A 16,353-nucleotide genomic window follows, 5' to 3' on the forward strand; every position below is an offset into this window, starting at 1 on the left:
CAATAATTAAGTTTTATCTTTTTTTTTGTGACCATATCTTTGATATATAAAAAAAGAAGATGTGGTATGATTGCCAATGAGATAGTTTATCTCAAACTGACTCATAGTTAGTCAAATATTGGTAGGCTTTAAAGAGTCATCTAAAGAAATGTTTTTCTCATAAGGTTGTTGCTGCGTTGCTGTTTCATTGATATAAACGTCATACTACCTTTTACACATAAAGTTGTACTCGTTATTTTGAGCATTTTTACTATGTATACATACAAAATTGTGGAAATCAATTACTTCATTCAATCAATTTGAAAGTAAACTATTTCTAGTAATAAATATGTATGCCTGTCCTTTAGAGATATCACCAAAAAGTCTCAATAGGAAAAACAAATATTTTTTTTATTAATTTCAACAAAATTTAAATGACTGCAAATGTTAAACATTCATTAAGACCACTGTTTCCATCACTCTGCTGAATGTACTTGGACATAACTGCATGAACCTGAACACTTTGTATTTTATAACTTGATTACAGGTATCTACCAAGCTTCTCTAAGGTAGCTTACATCATCCTAGGTCTTTTAGTTAAATAAGATGTTTATGATAACTGTTGTTGTTAGTACGCCATTTATTAGATCAAGACATCTTTCATGTCAGTCCTTTCTGGTAACAAGCAAACCTCAATAGGGATTCATATATCAAGGATCTTTCAGAAGCTTTCAAATAGTCATAAGGTCTTGTGTATGAAATAGTCGAATTGCCAATACTATTTTCATTCTCTATTCTTCCTTTATATGTTTTCACCTTTTCAATTTCAGTCAAGTGCTGTTCAGATATTTCTAGAGCAATAAAAACAACCTGAAAAACAAATCAATCAACATGATAAAGATTTGAAATACAAAAAAATAATATCTGACCATATTATTTTTAAATATGCCCCACTTCCTATAGTTGATCCCAACTTAAGGTTCTTAAAATAGTTGTGTACATTGACTTTAAATAAAATTGAGAAAGGAAATGGGGAATGTGTGAAAATAACAAAAACCCGACCATAGAGCAGACTACAGCCATTTAAATACAGTATTTTGTAAGATTAATTTCATTTTGGACAACCAGACTTCAAAATAGTTGTTTTATCTTTTTTTTCTCTGCTTAAGATATATTATATTGGGACCTATTACAGTAGAAAATTCAATAAAAAAAAAATCGGGGAAAATTTCCCCAATTTTTCATTGTACTAATGAACTCAAAATCGTTCAATTTCTTTTTGTCACGTTTTTGAATTTGCAGATTGGCCCAGAAATCTACTTCTGTTTCTGGTCTTGTTAACTTGAGACTTTAAGTTTAAGAAAGGAATTAATACTAATTCATTTTAAAACAAAATGTTTTTTTTTTTTTTTGTAATGTGTTTATTGGCAAAGAACTTCATATATGCAATATAATTATAGTAAATAAGTTCATAGTACATCAGCAAAATCGAGACAAGTACATAAAGTTGATATTTTGAATCCTTCTATAAACGTATATTGATATTATTAATAATTTTAAAAAGGAATAGAAAATCTAAATCTAAGGTAGCATGGATTGGGTAGATATTTTTATTACATGAGAGTTTGCTTATAAAATCATTCTATTAGTTGGAGCCAGGGGTTCCAGCAGGCGTACACTCTTTGCAATGGTTTATTTTTATAAAATATTATTTTTTCAATGAACAAATTTTCTTTAAGGTAATTTTTTAAGGCTACACTATTTACTGTCCACATTGCATTTTTGTTTTGTATATATAATATTTGGTTAATAGTATTATGAGATTTCTTATGTAGTTTTTTTCTGTTTTTTCTAATATCCCAAATAAGACAATATCTAAATTAAGTGGTAGTTCAATTTGGACTTTTGCAAATATCCATTTATTAAGTTCTTCCCAGACATCAAAAACTTTTGGACATGTCCAGAATATGTGTTCAATAGTTTCTATTGAGTCTGAACAGAAAGTGCATTTATTGTTTTGTGATATTTTAATTTTGTAGAGAAATTTATTTGTTCCCAAAATTCTGTGATTAATTCTGTATTGGAGCCACTGTAATTTTGAGTTTTTAGTAATGTAAAATGGAAGTCTGTATATTTTATTCCAAATAATATTATGTCTATTTAGAATTAAAGACCACTTTTCCTGTGATGTGATATTGGTTATTTTTTTATTTAAAACATTATACATGTCTTTTGATCCTTTTGTAGATTTCATAAATATAGAAATAGTAGTTGGTATAATTGGCCCATAAGGCTTCATAAGCTGATTATTTTTAATATTAAGACTTTTCATATAGGAATAAACAGCTGACATTACTCCTTGAAATATAAGAAAGTTGGTATCAACATCATATGTTTTTTTAAATTCCTGCCAATTCATTAAATGTCCATCATTATCAATTAAATCATTTATTAACCAGACGCCCTTTTCAGTCCATTTTTTATACAGAGGGGTTTGATTACCAATTTTAATTTCTTTATTATTTCAAAGATTAGATGCGATAAAATCATATTCGTTCTTAATAGCTACTTTGGTTTGTAGTTCAGTCCAAGCATTAAAAACCTCCTGCCAAAAAGGATTTTTAACTTGTGTTCTTGGACCTACCAAGAATAATTCATTTAATTCAATTTTTTCAGTACAAGTTAGTAATTTACAATAGTTATTAGTTTGTTTGATTATTCTTCTTATCCAAGTTAGTTTTAATCCTTTGATGTATTGTTTTAGATTTAACAAAATGTTTGTTATTAAAAAAACGTTACCTGATGACAGCAGCTATTCTTTGTTTACATTGAATATGAAGTCATAACATAAATAACGTCACAACTAAAATCCCTAGTAATAGAACCAAAATCAGAAACGTATTAATGTTTCTCTTTTTAACATTGTTGATTTAAAAAAAAATTCATAAAAATTCATCCCCATTCACAGGTATATTGTTTCAGAGCAAGATCTAAGACCAGCTGGCTCAGAAGTAAAAGAAAGTGACCTGTATTATCCAGAGTGTTGGTCTAGCACAAAACAAGTTGATATTTAAGATCATAGAAAAGTTAAATTGAATATAAATGACAAGATACTGGGTACAAGTCAAGCAGAAAGTACATAAAACGACATAAAACACAATCACAGATGTTTAAATTACATTTATCTGAAAACCAACATCAGCAGCTTTTGGAAGATAAACACTTCCTGTCCTTCCACTAATATAACATAAATATAACCAAACTTAAATGAAAGAAAATATAAATAACTTGATGGATATATTTCTCTTGCCATAGCCACAGTCATGTTCTTATTACTTGACTTTGGTGTGACTTCTTAGAATGAGACATATTATGAAATCCTGCCCTAGGTAACATGACTGGTGCCACATGTGGAACAGGAAAACTCCTGAGTTTATCCAAGTTTGTGGTAGATATTTGCGTTTCTTTTTTATTCAGTTTTCTTTATATTAAGCATCTGACTTTAAATTCTAATTACCTGTGTACCAATAATGATGGCTCCATACACCAGTCTACTAGGTTGCTGTTCTGAATCTTCTCCTATTCTTAAACAAGTACTGTTAGTCTCTAGCAATAATTGACCACCATGTTGTCCAAGAACATTACAAGGTTGAAGATGATGTGATCTAAAATCCATTGAATGAAGTAATTTCCAATTCCTCTTCCACTGCTTTATCTGTAAATTCAGATAAAACTTGCTTTAATCCTTCAGTTCTTCTAAGATAAAATATCTTCATGGCTTGTACAAAATTTTTGGGTAAATTAATATAAAACCTTATGATTTATAATAACTGCATATCACATTTTTTTTTTTAAATGTCTGTGAAAAGCACAATATTAATTACAAATTTTGTAAGCATCATGTTTAATGATTAAATTATTTTGTTAAGAAAACATAGGACAAAAAAATATCAACCATAATAATCATTAGAAATATGGGCCGATTTCACGAAGCTATCCTAAGACATGTCATAAGATATATCTTAGGACATGTCTTATGATCCTCTTATGACTATCCTATGACATATCTCAGACCTCGTCTCGAAGCTGTCTTAGGATGATCTTTGCTAAGACATCCTAAACCTGTCGCAAGTTCTTTAAATTTTCAAATAAAAATATGATTTACGGGAAAAAAATCATGTAAATTTAGTTTGTCTTACCATAAATTATTCTAAAATTATTGATTAATATAATTACATAATTTGCAAAATAAATATAAAAAAATAAAAGTAATTTATATATAAATTATCTTTAAACAACACATCAATACAAATATAAATTTTTAATGCAAAATTAAGGAAAAAAGAATATAAAATGATGACTTTTTTTTGGTACATGTACAAGACTGAAGTGAGATGATTTCAATTTCGACTTTATTGGTTATAACAGGTTAAGGGATAAAACCGTGCAATCTTGATATCAATACATCGAATTTTCATTGTTGACAAATCATGATAATACGTCAAACTAGAAAGATAACGTTATAAGCAGGAACAGGAGAAAGGATAATTAGATTATAATAAGATATTGTTTCCAAATTAATATAAAAAATGAGTGTAATTTATATAAATAAACGTATAACTATCCTAAGACCATCATAAGACACCTATGGTGTTGTCCTAACTTTATGACCAACTTTAAGAGATGTCTTAATTTAGGACCACTTTGTGAAACCCACTTAGGACTAAGATATGTCGTAAGACCATCCTAAGACATGTCTTAGTCCTAAGACAGCTTCGTGAAACTGGGCCCATATGGTGAAAAAGAAATTATATTTAAAGTATTGCAGCATATGGAAGAAAGAATTATTTAATGATTAAAGACAAAATAAGACCTCTGGAAATAAACTTTAATAGAACTTATCGATTTTTTAAACCAAATTTTAATTTTGAGCCTTACTTATTGAAATTACCATATATTCAAAGATGTGTTTTAACAAGATTTAGAATTGGAGCTCACAAACTTGAAATAGAAAAAGGTTGTTATTTTAATAGTAAACTAGAAAATAGAATATGCAAACTCTGTAATGAGGAAATAGAAGATGAGATGCATTTTCTTTTAACATGTAAAACTCTGGATAATGTTAGAAATCCCTTTCTAAGCAAAATATATAATAAAAATAAAAATATTTTAAAACTTGATAACAAATCTCTTTTTATTTGGCTATTAATGGGAAATGAAGATAAAAACATTTTGATAATAATTTGTCAGTTATCAGAGGTTTTAAATATGAACAGAAATACAATATTAAATCAGATTTCTCTATATAAAATTATGTATGATCAAATATATATTTACATAAGTTATTTCTTTTACATTTGATAAATTATTAGTATATTCTACGAGGTGTGCTGTCCAATAAAGGGACCAGAGTAACAGACTATTGGTCATATTGTATTATATATGTTTTATTATTTACAAATTGCCTACTTCACTTTCTTTAATATTATATCAATCAACTAAATCAAAATCAATCATATTATGTACTTTGTTTAACCTATTTTTAATTTACTTTACATTATGTTTGAAAATTATATTATAATTATTCTGCTCATTCTGGGCGCCGTGATTGGCAAATAAAATATTTGTTGTTTGTTTGTTATATAGCAGTGCCTTTTTTTTATTTTGAGGTAAAACATATTAAAACTATTTTTTTATCACCTTTTCTCTACCATATATATATTAACTGTGTGAGAATTCCTGTGATATGAATGTGTATGAATATCTTAACTGACAGTCTCAGACAAATATTTCATTTACCTCTCCTCTCACAAGAACAGTTTCTGCTTGATAATTATCTACTGAACTGTGGGAACAACATCTAAGGTCTGGTACTGATTTTACAGTCACCTCTCCAATCTCCAATGTTTGATTCATTACATTTCCAGCCCTATTAAAATTGAACAATTTATTAACACAATTATCACGGTTTCATTATCACACCTGTATGAACAAACATCAAACTCCATATATAATTAATTCTTTCCATTGATCACTTCCCAGTTTACATGTTTCTGTTGATACTACCTGCAATTCTGTTTTATGTATTCCTTTATTTGTACAAGCTTCCAAGCTTGGGGTTTGTGTTGTTTATTCTTTAGTTTTTCTATGTTGTGTCATTTGTACTATTGTTTGTTTGTTTGTCTTTTTCATTTTTAGCCATGGCGTTGTCAGTTTATTTCAGATTTATGAGTTTGACTGTCCCTTTGGTATCTTTTGTCCCTCTGGACCAATGGACATAGAAAAAAAACACCCTAAGTTTTGCATCTGATTCATTTCTGACGGATGCAATAAGTATTATAACCTGGTTACGGCGTATTGGATAGAACCTCTAAACCATATTATCTTGATTAACAAATAGCAAGGATTTGTATAGTTTGACTAATGATAACATGTTGCAAAAGACTTTCATTCATTATATTTGAAAATCAAAATTATGTATACCGGTATTGTATTGTTTATACATGCATGCTTCAGGGTGAACCCAAGGCTCTGTGTTGAAAACTGTACTTTTACTTATAATGGGTCACTTTCTACAAACTGTGACTTGGATAGAGAGTTGTCTCATAAGCACTGATACCACATCTTCTTATATCTATATATAAAAGTTTGTATTTTAATAACCTCTTCGTATGTTAAATCATTGATAACTTTGACTTGTTTCCCTTTAATAAGTAACAATAATAGGTTTGTAACGAAAATTATTATACAAGTGTGACTAATTTTCTGAAAAAAATAATGCAAGAAGACAGCAAATTTGTTAATCATGCATGAAATATAATAGTGTCATTGTTTTTAATATTGGCAGCTGTTTTATAATTATGCAATTTAAGAAATAATTGTTCAAAAATAATTAATTCTGTAAGCGTTCTGACATTTATATATTTTTCTAACTTTAAAAGTAGATATATATATATATAATAGTCAGTCAAGTACACATCAGCTCAGAGAAATGTCCACCAGCTATTTATCAATATCTTTTTAACCTCAATCCCTTAATTGGATTAAAATTGAATGAGCAGGACTGTCAATGATGTGCATGTGAGAGATGTCTGTGTTACTCTTGGTTTAGTTTTCTGTATAATATTTTTCAAAATTTTATTTTTCAATATCTTTATACTTTCTATATCAAAAGGCCATGTCTATCCTTTGCAATGGATTAAATTTTTTACCTGCTTCCAAGTCAACATGTTTTTAAAAATGCTCTGCAGAGTTCTCTGTATGAACCTTCTGTACAGCGATTCAGTTTGTTGTCTACCATGTCAGAATTGTTTCAGGTCAATATAAAACTCTCTAACAGATGCCATTATACTGTCAAACAGACTGTAAAACATAAAGCCTTGTACATGTAAATGTAATTGTATAAAAGATATTCTTTGTGAAGCAGGATACAATATTGACTTAGACACTATCAACAAAGTTATCATTATATTAGAAATGTTATATAAAAGATAAAATACTACATATATTGCTCTTCTGATCTAATCTTGTGTACTTAATTTTAGGGAACCTTAATTTATAGCTTGCTGTTGGGTGTGAGACAAGGCTCCAGGGTGAAAGTCATACTTTGACCTATAATGAACCCCTCTGTAATCATGGTAATCATGATAATGGTTTACTTTCATAAACTGTGACTTGGATTGAGAGTTGTTTCATTAGCACTAGTACTCATACCACATCTTCTTCTATCTAATTAAGTTTAAATGCGTGGTAGAAAAGGATGAAACCACATTTATTGAACAGTATGGAATTTGGAGCCAAAGTACATTACCTGAGACAAGTACTACTTTTCTGAGAATTTACAAGAACCTGTTTGAAAATTTTTCTTACTGCATCTCTGTCTGACAGGTTCAATTTTGAAGAATAAAAAAGTGAGCGTGACTTTGGATAAAAAAAAAGGTTGTTTCCAGTTTTTGGAGAAAAAAATTGTTTGTTCCACCCTCAGCTGCAACAATAATTTTTTTATGTAATGCTAAAATTTAAAAAAAAAAGTTTATCCGGACAAAAAATTAATAGCCCCCACCATAAAGATAAACATTTAAACATGTTGAACAAAAGTACTATCGATGTGTCCTGGATTGCTCTCTGAAAACTGGTCTAACACTACATGTAGGTTCACAAATTAGTAAGTTTCTGTGTATCAGCTTTTATTACTACTATTGATCGGGATCAATTGTATTGTCGGACTAATGGGGCGTCAGACTAAAGGGGTGTCAGACCAATGGGGTGTCGGACTAGTGGGTGTTGGACCACTGCGGTGTCCCACTTACAGGATGTCGGAACAACGGGGCTGCCCTGGAAATGACTGTTTGATGCCTGACAGTAAAGGGCATCATTTCCCTCTAATGTCAGATCTGTTAATAATGACTTTTGCATAAATTCTATTATAAATTAAAATGTTTACCATAATAAATCATTATCAATTTCCGTTTCATTATCAATAACTTGGAATTCTTAATTCATATCTATGCACTTTATCTGCTTCTAATTCGCACCTGGCTAATGCTTCTATTTCATTTGTCCATCGGGCTTGTCTATCTTTCCTTCGTTCACCTTCGGAATAATCACCTGGTAAATTAACATTAAAATTGAGAAATCGTTCTAGAATTATAATAAATGTCTTCAAATTTGGTGACAAATGCGATATTTGTGAATTGTAAGACAGCGATTGATCAAGAAGTGTGTTGATGTCAACAGGTTTCTCTGCATAGAAAAGACCTAAACTCTCTAAATTATTTAAATCCCAGTGTGACACTAAATTGTGAAAAGAAGCCTTAGACGTCAAGTGTTGTCTTGTAGGCGTTGTAGGCTGCTGCAAACTTGATTCAGGTACAATCAACAAATTATCACCCATTCCTTCAGGATTTAGATTTCTGCAAAAAGGTTAGTCCAAATAATTATGACGTCTTGAAAGGCTATAATAATTTTTTCTTTGACGTCGATGTAAGGCGTCAAAGAAAAAAATTATAATAGCCTTTCAAGACGTCATAATTATTTGGACTACAAAAAGGTATACCGAGGAGAGGGGAGAGAACCGATAAATTCACGTTCTACATTTAACAGAGAGCAGAATAAAAAAGGAAAAAAACAATTTTCCTCTTTTTTCACTCTAATTTCTGACAAGTGCAATTAGAGGCCAAAATAGGACAAGAACGTAATAAATTTATTCTATAACCCTTGTATTTGAGAAAAAATCATGAAAAACAAAGACAATTCTGTAAAATTAGTATTTATTTGATACATTTCAAAATAAATTTATACTGAATTCTACACTTTACTGTCCATTTTCATTCAACTCTCCGTAAATGATGCAACTTAGAATAAATTTATTCTAAATGCATGATGCTTTCTGTATATAATCATTTATAAAATAAATTTATTATAAAGAGCCTTGATATCTATTATCAGTTCGAGAAAATCATAGAATAAATTTATTCTACATTTAATGTCATTTATGATTATAACAATATTTAAAATAAATTTATTTTGAAAGTCCAGTAATCTGTATGGTGAGGCTGTGATACAGAATAAATTTATTCTACATTTAATGTCATTTATGATTATAATAATATATAAAATAAATTTATTTTGAAATAAAAGTAATAAAGTAATCTGTATGGTGAGGTTGAGACACAGAATAAATTTATTCTATGTTCAATGTTATTTTTGTCTTGTATAATAATATATAATAAAATAAATTTATTTTGAAAGTAAAGTAAGAAAGTAATCTGTATGGTGAGGTTGAGACACAGAATAAATTTATTCTAGTATGTTCAATGTGATTTTTGTCTTGTATAATAATATATAAAATAAATTTGTTTTGAAATAAAGTAATCTGTATGGTGAGGCTGTGACACACAATAAATTTATTCTAGTTTCAATGCGATTTCGGATTATAATAAAATATAAAATAAATCTATTTCGAAGTAAAGTTATCTGTATGGTGAGGCTGAGACACAGAATAAATCTATTCTACATCAATATGAATTTTGTTCAATATAAAAATAATCTTAATAGTATTACATGATACAAAATTAAAATAATTTAAAAGAAAATTCCAACGGTCTTATTTATTACAGACAAACTGATACAATAAATTGCTTTGCCAAACGAAACTGGATACGACTGCAGAGGTCAAATCCTTTAAAGACGGTGTGTACAAAGTTGACGGCAACTGTAAAATGCGCTTTTTTAAAAGCTTTAAGCATATAATATTTATATGTAGTTTTAATGGTTTTTGAAGAAGATTTTTTTTTCATGATAAAATGATGAATGCATGCCATAAGAATCCACATGATGAAATGATGAATGCATGCCATAAGAATCCACATTACTAGTAAGGCAAATTAAATATTTAATCTATAAAGCATGAAACGGACATATAGAAAACGTCAAAAAAATCGGTATAACTTGTAACATTAAATTAGCATAAAATAGAGTTTTTTACCTAAAACTTATACAAATTCAACATTGTATCCCACATTTTCGTATAATAGAATTGTATAGATTCAGACTGACATTATATGAAATTTACCGCAAAAAAATCAAAAACGACCACAGTAGATATGCTTGGAATGATCATCGTTATGTGTAAGAAGTAGTAATTTGAAAGGACGAATAATCAAAATGGAAGAATCGGTAAGAAAAAATATGTAATTGCTATCTTTTGATTTTCAAAATAGCTTGGTATTCGAAATGTGGAAAACCAGAGGTTTGATAAAATCTGCAACATATGAATGATTCGATAGTCCAGACTGAAGACCGGAATTTTTTAAATGTCCAGCTATTATGTTACAATCTAAAGAAATGGCGTTTTGACGCTGTTTTCTGAAAAGGATCCACGACATCGTAGCTAATTATTTCCATTATACTGCGTTTGTGTACTCAGCTTTTTGAACGCCGTCTAAGCAGTTGGGACAAAAATAGACACAATGTTCGTGCATGATACAGGTCTTGGATTGTAATTAATTATTTGATGCAATATAGGTTTCTGACACAGATTAACGGTAGCCAAAGAACTTAGAATCGGTTATATCATTTGAATAATATTTAATTTTTGGGTTTTGTGCAATACACTATGCTGTTGCGAATTGCACCCCCCCCCCCAAAAAAAAAAATAATAATAAATAAATTTACCTCTTTTTTATGCATTTGTGCAGAACACTATGCTGTTGCTATTTGAACCCTCACTCCAGAAAAAATATACCCTTGCCCTCTTTTTTTTGGCAAAATGATTTTTGGAATTTCATTTTCAATTTCTGAAATCTGTTATGAGTGAAAATTACCCCCCCCCCTCAAAAATAATCTTTTCACCTACCCCCTCTTTTAAAAAAAAATCCTTTAAGATATCATAATGGTCATAATCTCAATTTAAATGACCTATTGAATTTGCAACCATCACTACCCATTTAAAAACAATATAAAAGTATTAAAATAGAAAATGACATACATAATCATGGCTAACATCAATATTCCTTAATCAGCATGTTAAATATAGTAACTTCAAAAAATAAATTGACAGCTAATCACCACAACATTTCTTTATACATACTGTAAAAACAATGTACGATCAAAAATCCAAACTTAACCTTGTAATTGTCCATTAACCAGGAAACCTTCTTTTGTTATCAAATTCAATCATGTGATGGCATACAAACAGTTCAAAAATACATCTAAGTCGTTTTTGTTCGCTTATAATATAATCCTGAACATTTTTGTTCAATGTTTTGTCACTGGTCATCTGTTAGAATAATTTGGGGTCGTTTTCTTTTCACACGAGAGACAACTTGAAGCTTCGTTATAATGCAGCTGGTACTAGTCGTTAAGTAATCTGATCTTTTAGTGACATACAGATCTGTAGTTGGAATTATTCATCTTCAAACTCTTCTTAACTTTTCGAACAATCATCTTAGTAAATGTAATATTCCCAAATACATGTTTCCATTATTCCGTTCAACCAAAGCTATCTGAAAGATCAAATAAAAAAATGCAGTTCATACAAAACAAAATGGAAAATGTGTCTGTGGGCTACAAATGATCCTGCTCGTAAATATGCACGTGTCAACTTCCACATTGAGATACATGTACAGGATTCAAGTAGTTAAGACTGTTTTGTGATTTTAACATTCGGTTGAGGCAAACTAATTAAAAGTTAATGGACGGAAACGAAAAATTCAGCATTGTTTATGTTTATAAATGGCCTTAACTCAAGAACGGTAGAAGTTAGGCCACTCAATTTAAATCTTGATCTGTGTTTTATGGTAATATGCATTGTATATACGATTTTTTACATTTGCTTGGGGCAAACTAAAGTTAGAGAACAGAAGCGAAACATCCAGCTATTTTTATGTTTATAAATGGGCATAACTCAAGATGGTAGAAGTCTTACAACATCTTACACTAACCTTATCAAAAACGAACTGTAACTTGTAAAGTAAGCAAATGTTCCAGAGAGATGTACAAGGACTGAAGGAGCAGCCAGATCTCATCGCCGTATAAATAAGATGTGCAAATGATTGTACAACTGCACATCACATATCAGGCCCTCGCTCTAAAATTCATAATATATTCCTTTTCATAGAGTAACCGATTATTTGCACGCATTCTTAAAATAATGACTTTTAATTCACTAATAACTATTCCGACCCAACTTCAATTGTCAAAATATGAATTATATTTAAAATAGCACTTTTAAAACCTTTTGCAATGAGATAAGAAAGAACACTTTTCAAAAACAATAATGATTCTTAATTTCAGCATTCTGAGATACATGTACTTCTTTCTAGCCAGTTAAAAGTTTAATCTTTTAAATTACCTCTAAAGATTTTCCTCAAAATGTATCCGTCCCTAATGTTCTTTGTGGTTGTAGTAACTTCTGCCATTTTGTCTGCCTTCTAAACTTTTGTGTTTCTTTCAAAATTCCTTTTGATAGAAGTGTCTGGTGACCTATAAAGAACACCGTATTACATTTTGACTGAATTGGTCATGTTATCCATGAAGACGGAGACTTTTTGTCAATTATTCTGTGTGCCAAACAGATTGCATAAGAGTGTGAGTACAGTTCTTTAGGTACTTATGAAAATGTTCAAAACTATTTTTTTTACTTAAAATAATCTCTTGCTCGCTTATTTGTTTTTCGCAATGGTGTGTTACTTTTCAGTTCATAGACTTATGGGTATAAATATCCTTTGGATTCTGTGGCGGATCCAGTTAGGGCTCCGTGCTTTGAACACCCCTTTTTTGACAATCAGTGGTTTAAAATTGGAACAAATGTTTAGAACCCTCTTTTAAAAAAGACTGATCCGCCCCTGGGTATCTTTCACTTTTTGCTAAAATAATAGGTACATGAACTTTCAATGCAACAATTTTATAGCTAGTGTGTCCTAACAGCTGTTCTAAGACTAAACGTAAAGAAAGTGAACTTATTGATTTTTTTAATGTTTAAAGATTACTTCATTTTCCACCCGTAGGGAATAATTATAATGAGATTACCAATTAGAAACATTTATTTATTATTATAATAATAATTAAACTTAAGATAATAAATAATATTTATCTAATAATTTTACGTTCAAACTTATGTTCGCATGTTTTCAGATACCATCTCCAATAAAAAAAAATCGCATAATGAAAAAAATAACTTGTTATGTGTTCCTCTTTTACTAGCTTCAAAATGTATCCAAAATCAAGAATGTGGAACATACTCTATCTGACATAATCATTTGGTAACTGATGCAATTAGTGTCTCGAGCTCTTTTATGCCCGTCTTAAACATAAAAAACTAAATATCAAATAAAAAACAACTCTGCTAATGCTCAGGTTGGTTGTCATATTATACAACATATTTAATAATATAGAAACCAACGGGGAAAACATACAACTTCGTTTGTCATACAAAACACTGCCAAACATCCAAACATACTATCCACACTGATCTGTGTCCACACTTGTAGTATATAAATTTATCTTAGTGATATAACAAATTGTCAGAGTAGTATAGTCAAATTTAGTTATAGCATTAAGCTTTGCTTCATGATACACCTCTTTCCTTAATGATATGATAATCGTAATCATAGGCAGTTTGGCGTTCCATAAATGTTATATTCCAAATTGTTCTCGTTTATTATGGAGTGATCGATATTATTCTTGTTCAGTGCTATCGTAAAGAATTATGCAAATTGATTCGCAGATGCGGATCGATCGAGGATTTGAAAAGGGGCATAAGCAGAGACTTGTAAAACGTCTAGTATGCATTGAGCATATATGTCGGGGATCCATGAGGGGATCCCAGTATCCTTGACCCCCACCCCTAACCCCACCTCTAGTATACTGAGCAAAACTAACCTCTCATTTCTTGAACTGTGATGAATGTTTCATAAACGAAACTGGAAAACTATCCCGTCTATGTTCAACTTCCCTCCTTTTGATGTCCACTTGTCATCTTCGTTGCACGTACATAGAGAGAAATACCAAGTGATCATATTATACAAAATTACAGATCAGTGTCCTGTAAACTGGTTCGCCGTTCCTTCTATAGCTTCGCACCGTCAGTGTAGCGATAAGTGAACACAGCAGGGGTCCAGTTTAAGTGTCCTACGTCTTGTCATTAATTATCTTGTGTTTCCATTTGAAGACTTCTCGGCGTGTGGTAACACCAGGGGGCCTACAATCAACGTACGCGTGCATTACTTAAAATTGATAAGGCTTTTAAGCCGCGTTTGTTGTAACATGGAAGTATTATATTGACAGGAACTCCAACGAAAAATTAGCACATTCGGATCCCACTGATTTCTTTAAGAAAATAAAAGCTTCCGACTCAGTTTGTCAAGTACGTGATAACTCCTTTGTGGGCTATCTGCGATGCCGCTGTCGCCTGTAAAGTTTATAGAAACTGATCTTATCACGTGATCTGTTATCGAAGGGCTTGTCTACCTTTCAATGTAAATAAACACGGAAACTCCTGTGGCTTTTTGCGAATCGCTACATGGACAACGACACCTGTTTCTGTTCAATAAATAAAAACTACAGCTGAAACAATCTAAAAAATCGGTCCATATTTCACAGAATGACAAAAGAAAAATAACTATATTTGGAAAGAAGTTAAGATTATTTTTAGTTTTGTTAGATATATTTTTATCATTATAACTAGAAAATCGGAAAATATCGTGTTATAAAAATTAAATGAGTCTGTAGTAGAGTGTTAGCAGAAAATAATGTGATGCGCGTGAAGTGTGCCAGATGGCGCCAGATAATTTAAATTTCAAGTAAAAGACCGTAAACTCCTATCGAGAGTAACGCAAAGATATATGGTTTTCTCTATCGTAAAATATCGTAAAATGATATTATCTTACTTATCAAATATATTTTAAAGACTAAAAGATGTTAATAATTACACACATGTGATGTCCTCTATATAGCAATATCAGGTTACGAGTCAATCAGATTAATTTTTACACCTTTTATGATAATTCGTTGTAAACAAATCTTAACATTCAGTTATTTCAACCTAGTCCGAGAATATTCTGATGTTTGACAGATTTATTTTTACGGACGGCTTTAAATATTTCTGAATGCATTTAAAGAACGATCACTATAATTGGGTATGAGCAGTTATTTTTTTTTATCATGGAAATCACATTTGAATTTATTGGTGTGTTTTTAAAAAAGTTAAACAGTTCCGAAATATCAATAATTATTACTGATAACTTTTCCGTTTGTTTTACATGAAAATTTTATGATTTTCAAGCTTAAAATATACAGTTACGCGTGATTAGCCAACGACCCTCTTATGAATAAAAAATCCTACTATTTTAATATTGATTGTTACATTTGTACTTATACTTAAATTTGTATTGCTTCTGAGTATTTTTACTCGTTTTTTTTCTATATTTTTTTTCTATGTGTTGAAAACAGTCGCCAGAATTTCGTTTCATTTCTTTTTTATTTGTTTTTAAGCAGCAAACCAGTAAATATTGACATGTTTGTCATTCACACTGTCAGTAAATGTCATTTCCTTGACAATTAAGTACACATCCGTTTATTTCGGTATGTTCCGTAATTACGATCGTTCACGAGGTTCCAAAAATTTGATAGGATCCCATGCATCCATAAGACATGTCGAGTTAATTAACAGATACTTAAAGATTTTGCGGCATCGCACTATAAACGTTTGAAGTCTGCTTGTTGGAGTTCCTGTCAATATAATACTTCCATGGTTGTAATAAGTAATAATTATTTTACAACTTCTGATAGATATGCGGCACTTGTTTGCTAACATGAATTTAACAAATCGAAGGTTGTAAATTATTTGAATCTGTGTCATTTCATATAGGTTAT

The 16,353-nt window shown here is 30.2% G+C and overlaps 1 protein-coding gene and 1 long non-coding RNA gene across 2 annotated transcripts; both read right to left on the bottom strand.

The window, feature by feature from the left end:
- Positions 1-449: 449 nt before the first annotated feature.
- Positions 450-3,690, bottom strand: LOC134697126 (uncharacterized). The gene is made up of 2 exons (XM_063559178.1): positions 3,497-3,690; positions 450-849 (listed from the first exon to the last, which is right to left on the bottom strand). The coding sequence occupies exons 1-2, from the start codon at positions 3,653-3,655 to the stop codon at positions 640-642; spliced, it is 369 nt and encodes a 122-aa protein (XP_063415248.1). The 5' UTR covers positions 3,656-3,690; the 3' UTR covers positions 450-639.
- Positions 3,691-11,669: 7,979 nt separating this feature from the next.
- On the bottom strand, positions 11,670-14,474 carry LOC134696027 (uncharacterized). The gene is made up of 3 exons (XR_010102886.1): positions 14,362-14,474; positions 12,833-12,963; positions 11,670-11,984 (listed from the first exon to the last, which is right to left on the bottom strand). It is a non-coding gene; the product is annotated as an uncharacterized LOC134696027 (long non-coding RNA).
- Positions 14,475-16,353: the final 1,879 nt, after the last annotated feature.

The sequence above is a fragment of the Mytilus trossulus genome, chromosome 14 (genome assembly GCF_036588685.1).
Source record: "Mytilus trossulus isolate FHL-02 chromosome 14, PNRI_Mtr1.1.1.hap1, whole genome shotgun sequence".
Classification (NCBI taxonomy): Eukaryota; Metazoa; Mollusca; class Bivalvia; order Mytilida; family Mytilidae; genus Mytilus; species Mytilus trossulus.

Excerpts from the sequence above, each read along its gene's own strand:
- LOC134697126 (XM_063559178.1), bottom strand. The coding sequence starts at position 3,655 with ATGGATTTTAGATCACATCATCTTCAACCTTGTAATGTTCTTGGACAA. Across the intron at positions 850-3,496 it reads CCATCATTATTGGTACACAG|GTTGTTTTTATTGCTCTAGA; the intron begins GTAATTAGAATT and ends TTTGTTTTTCAG.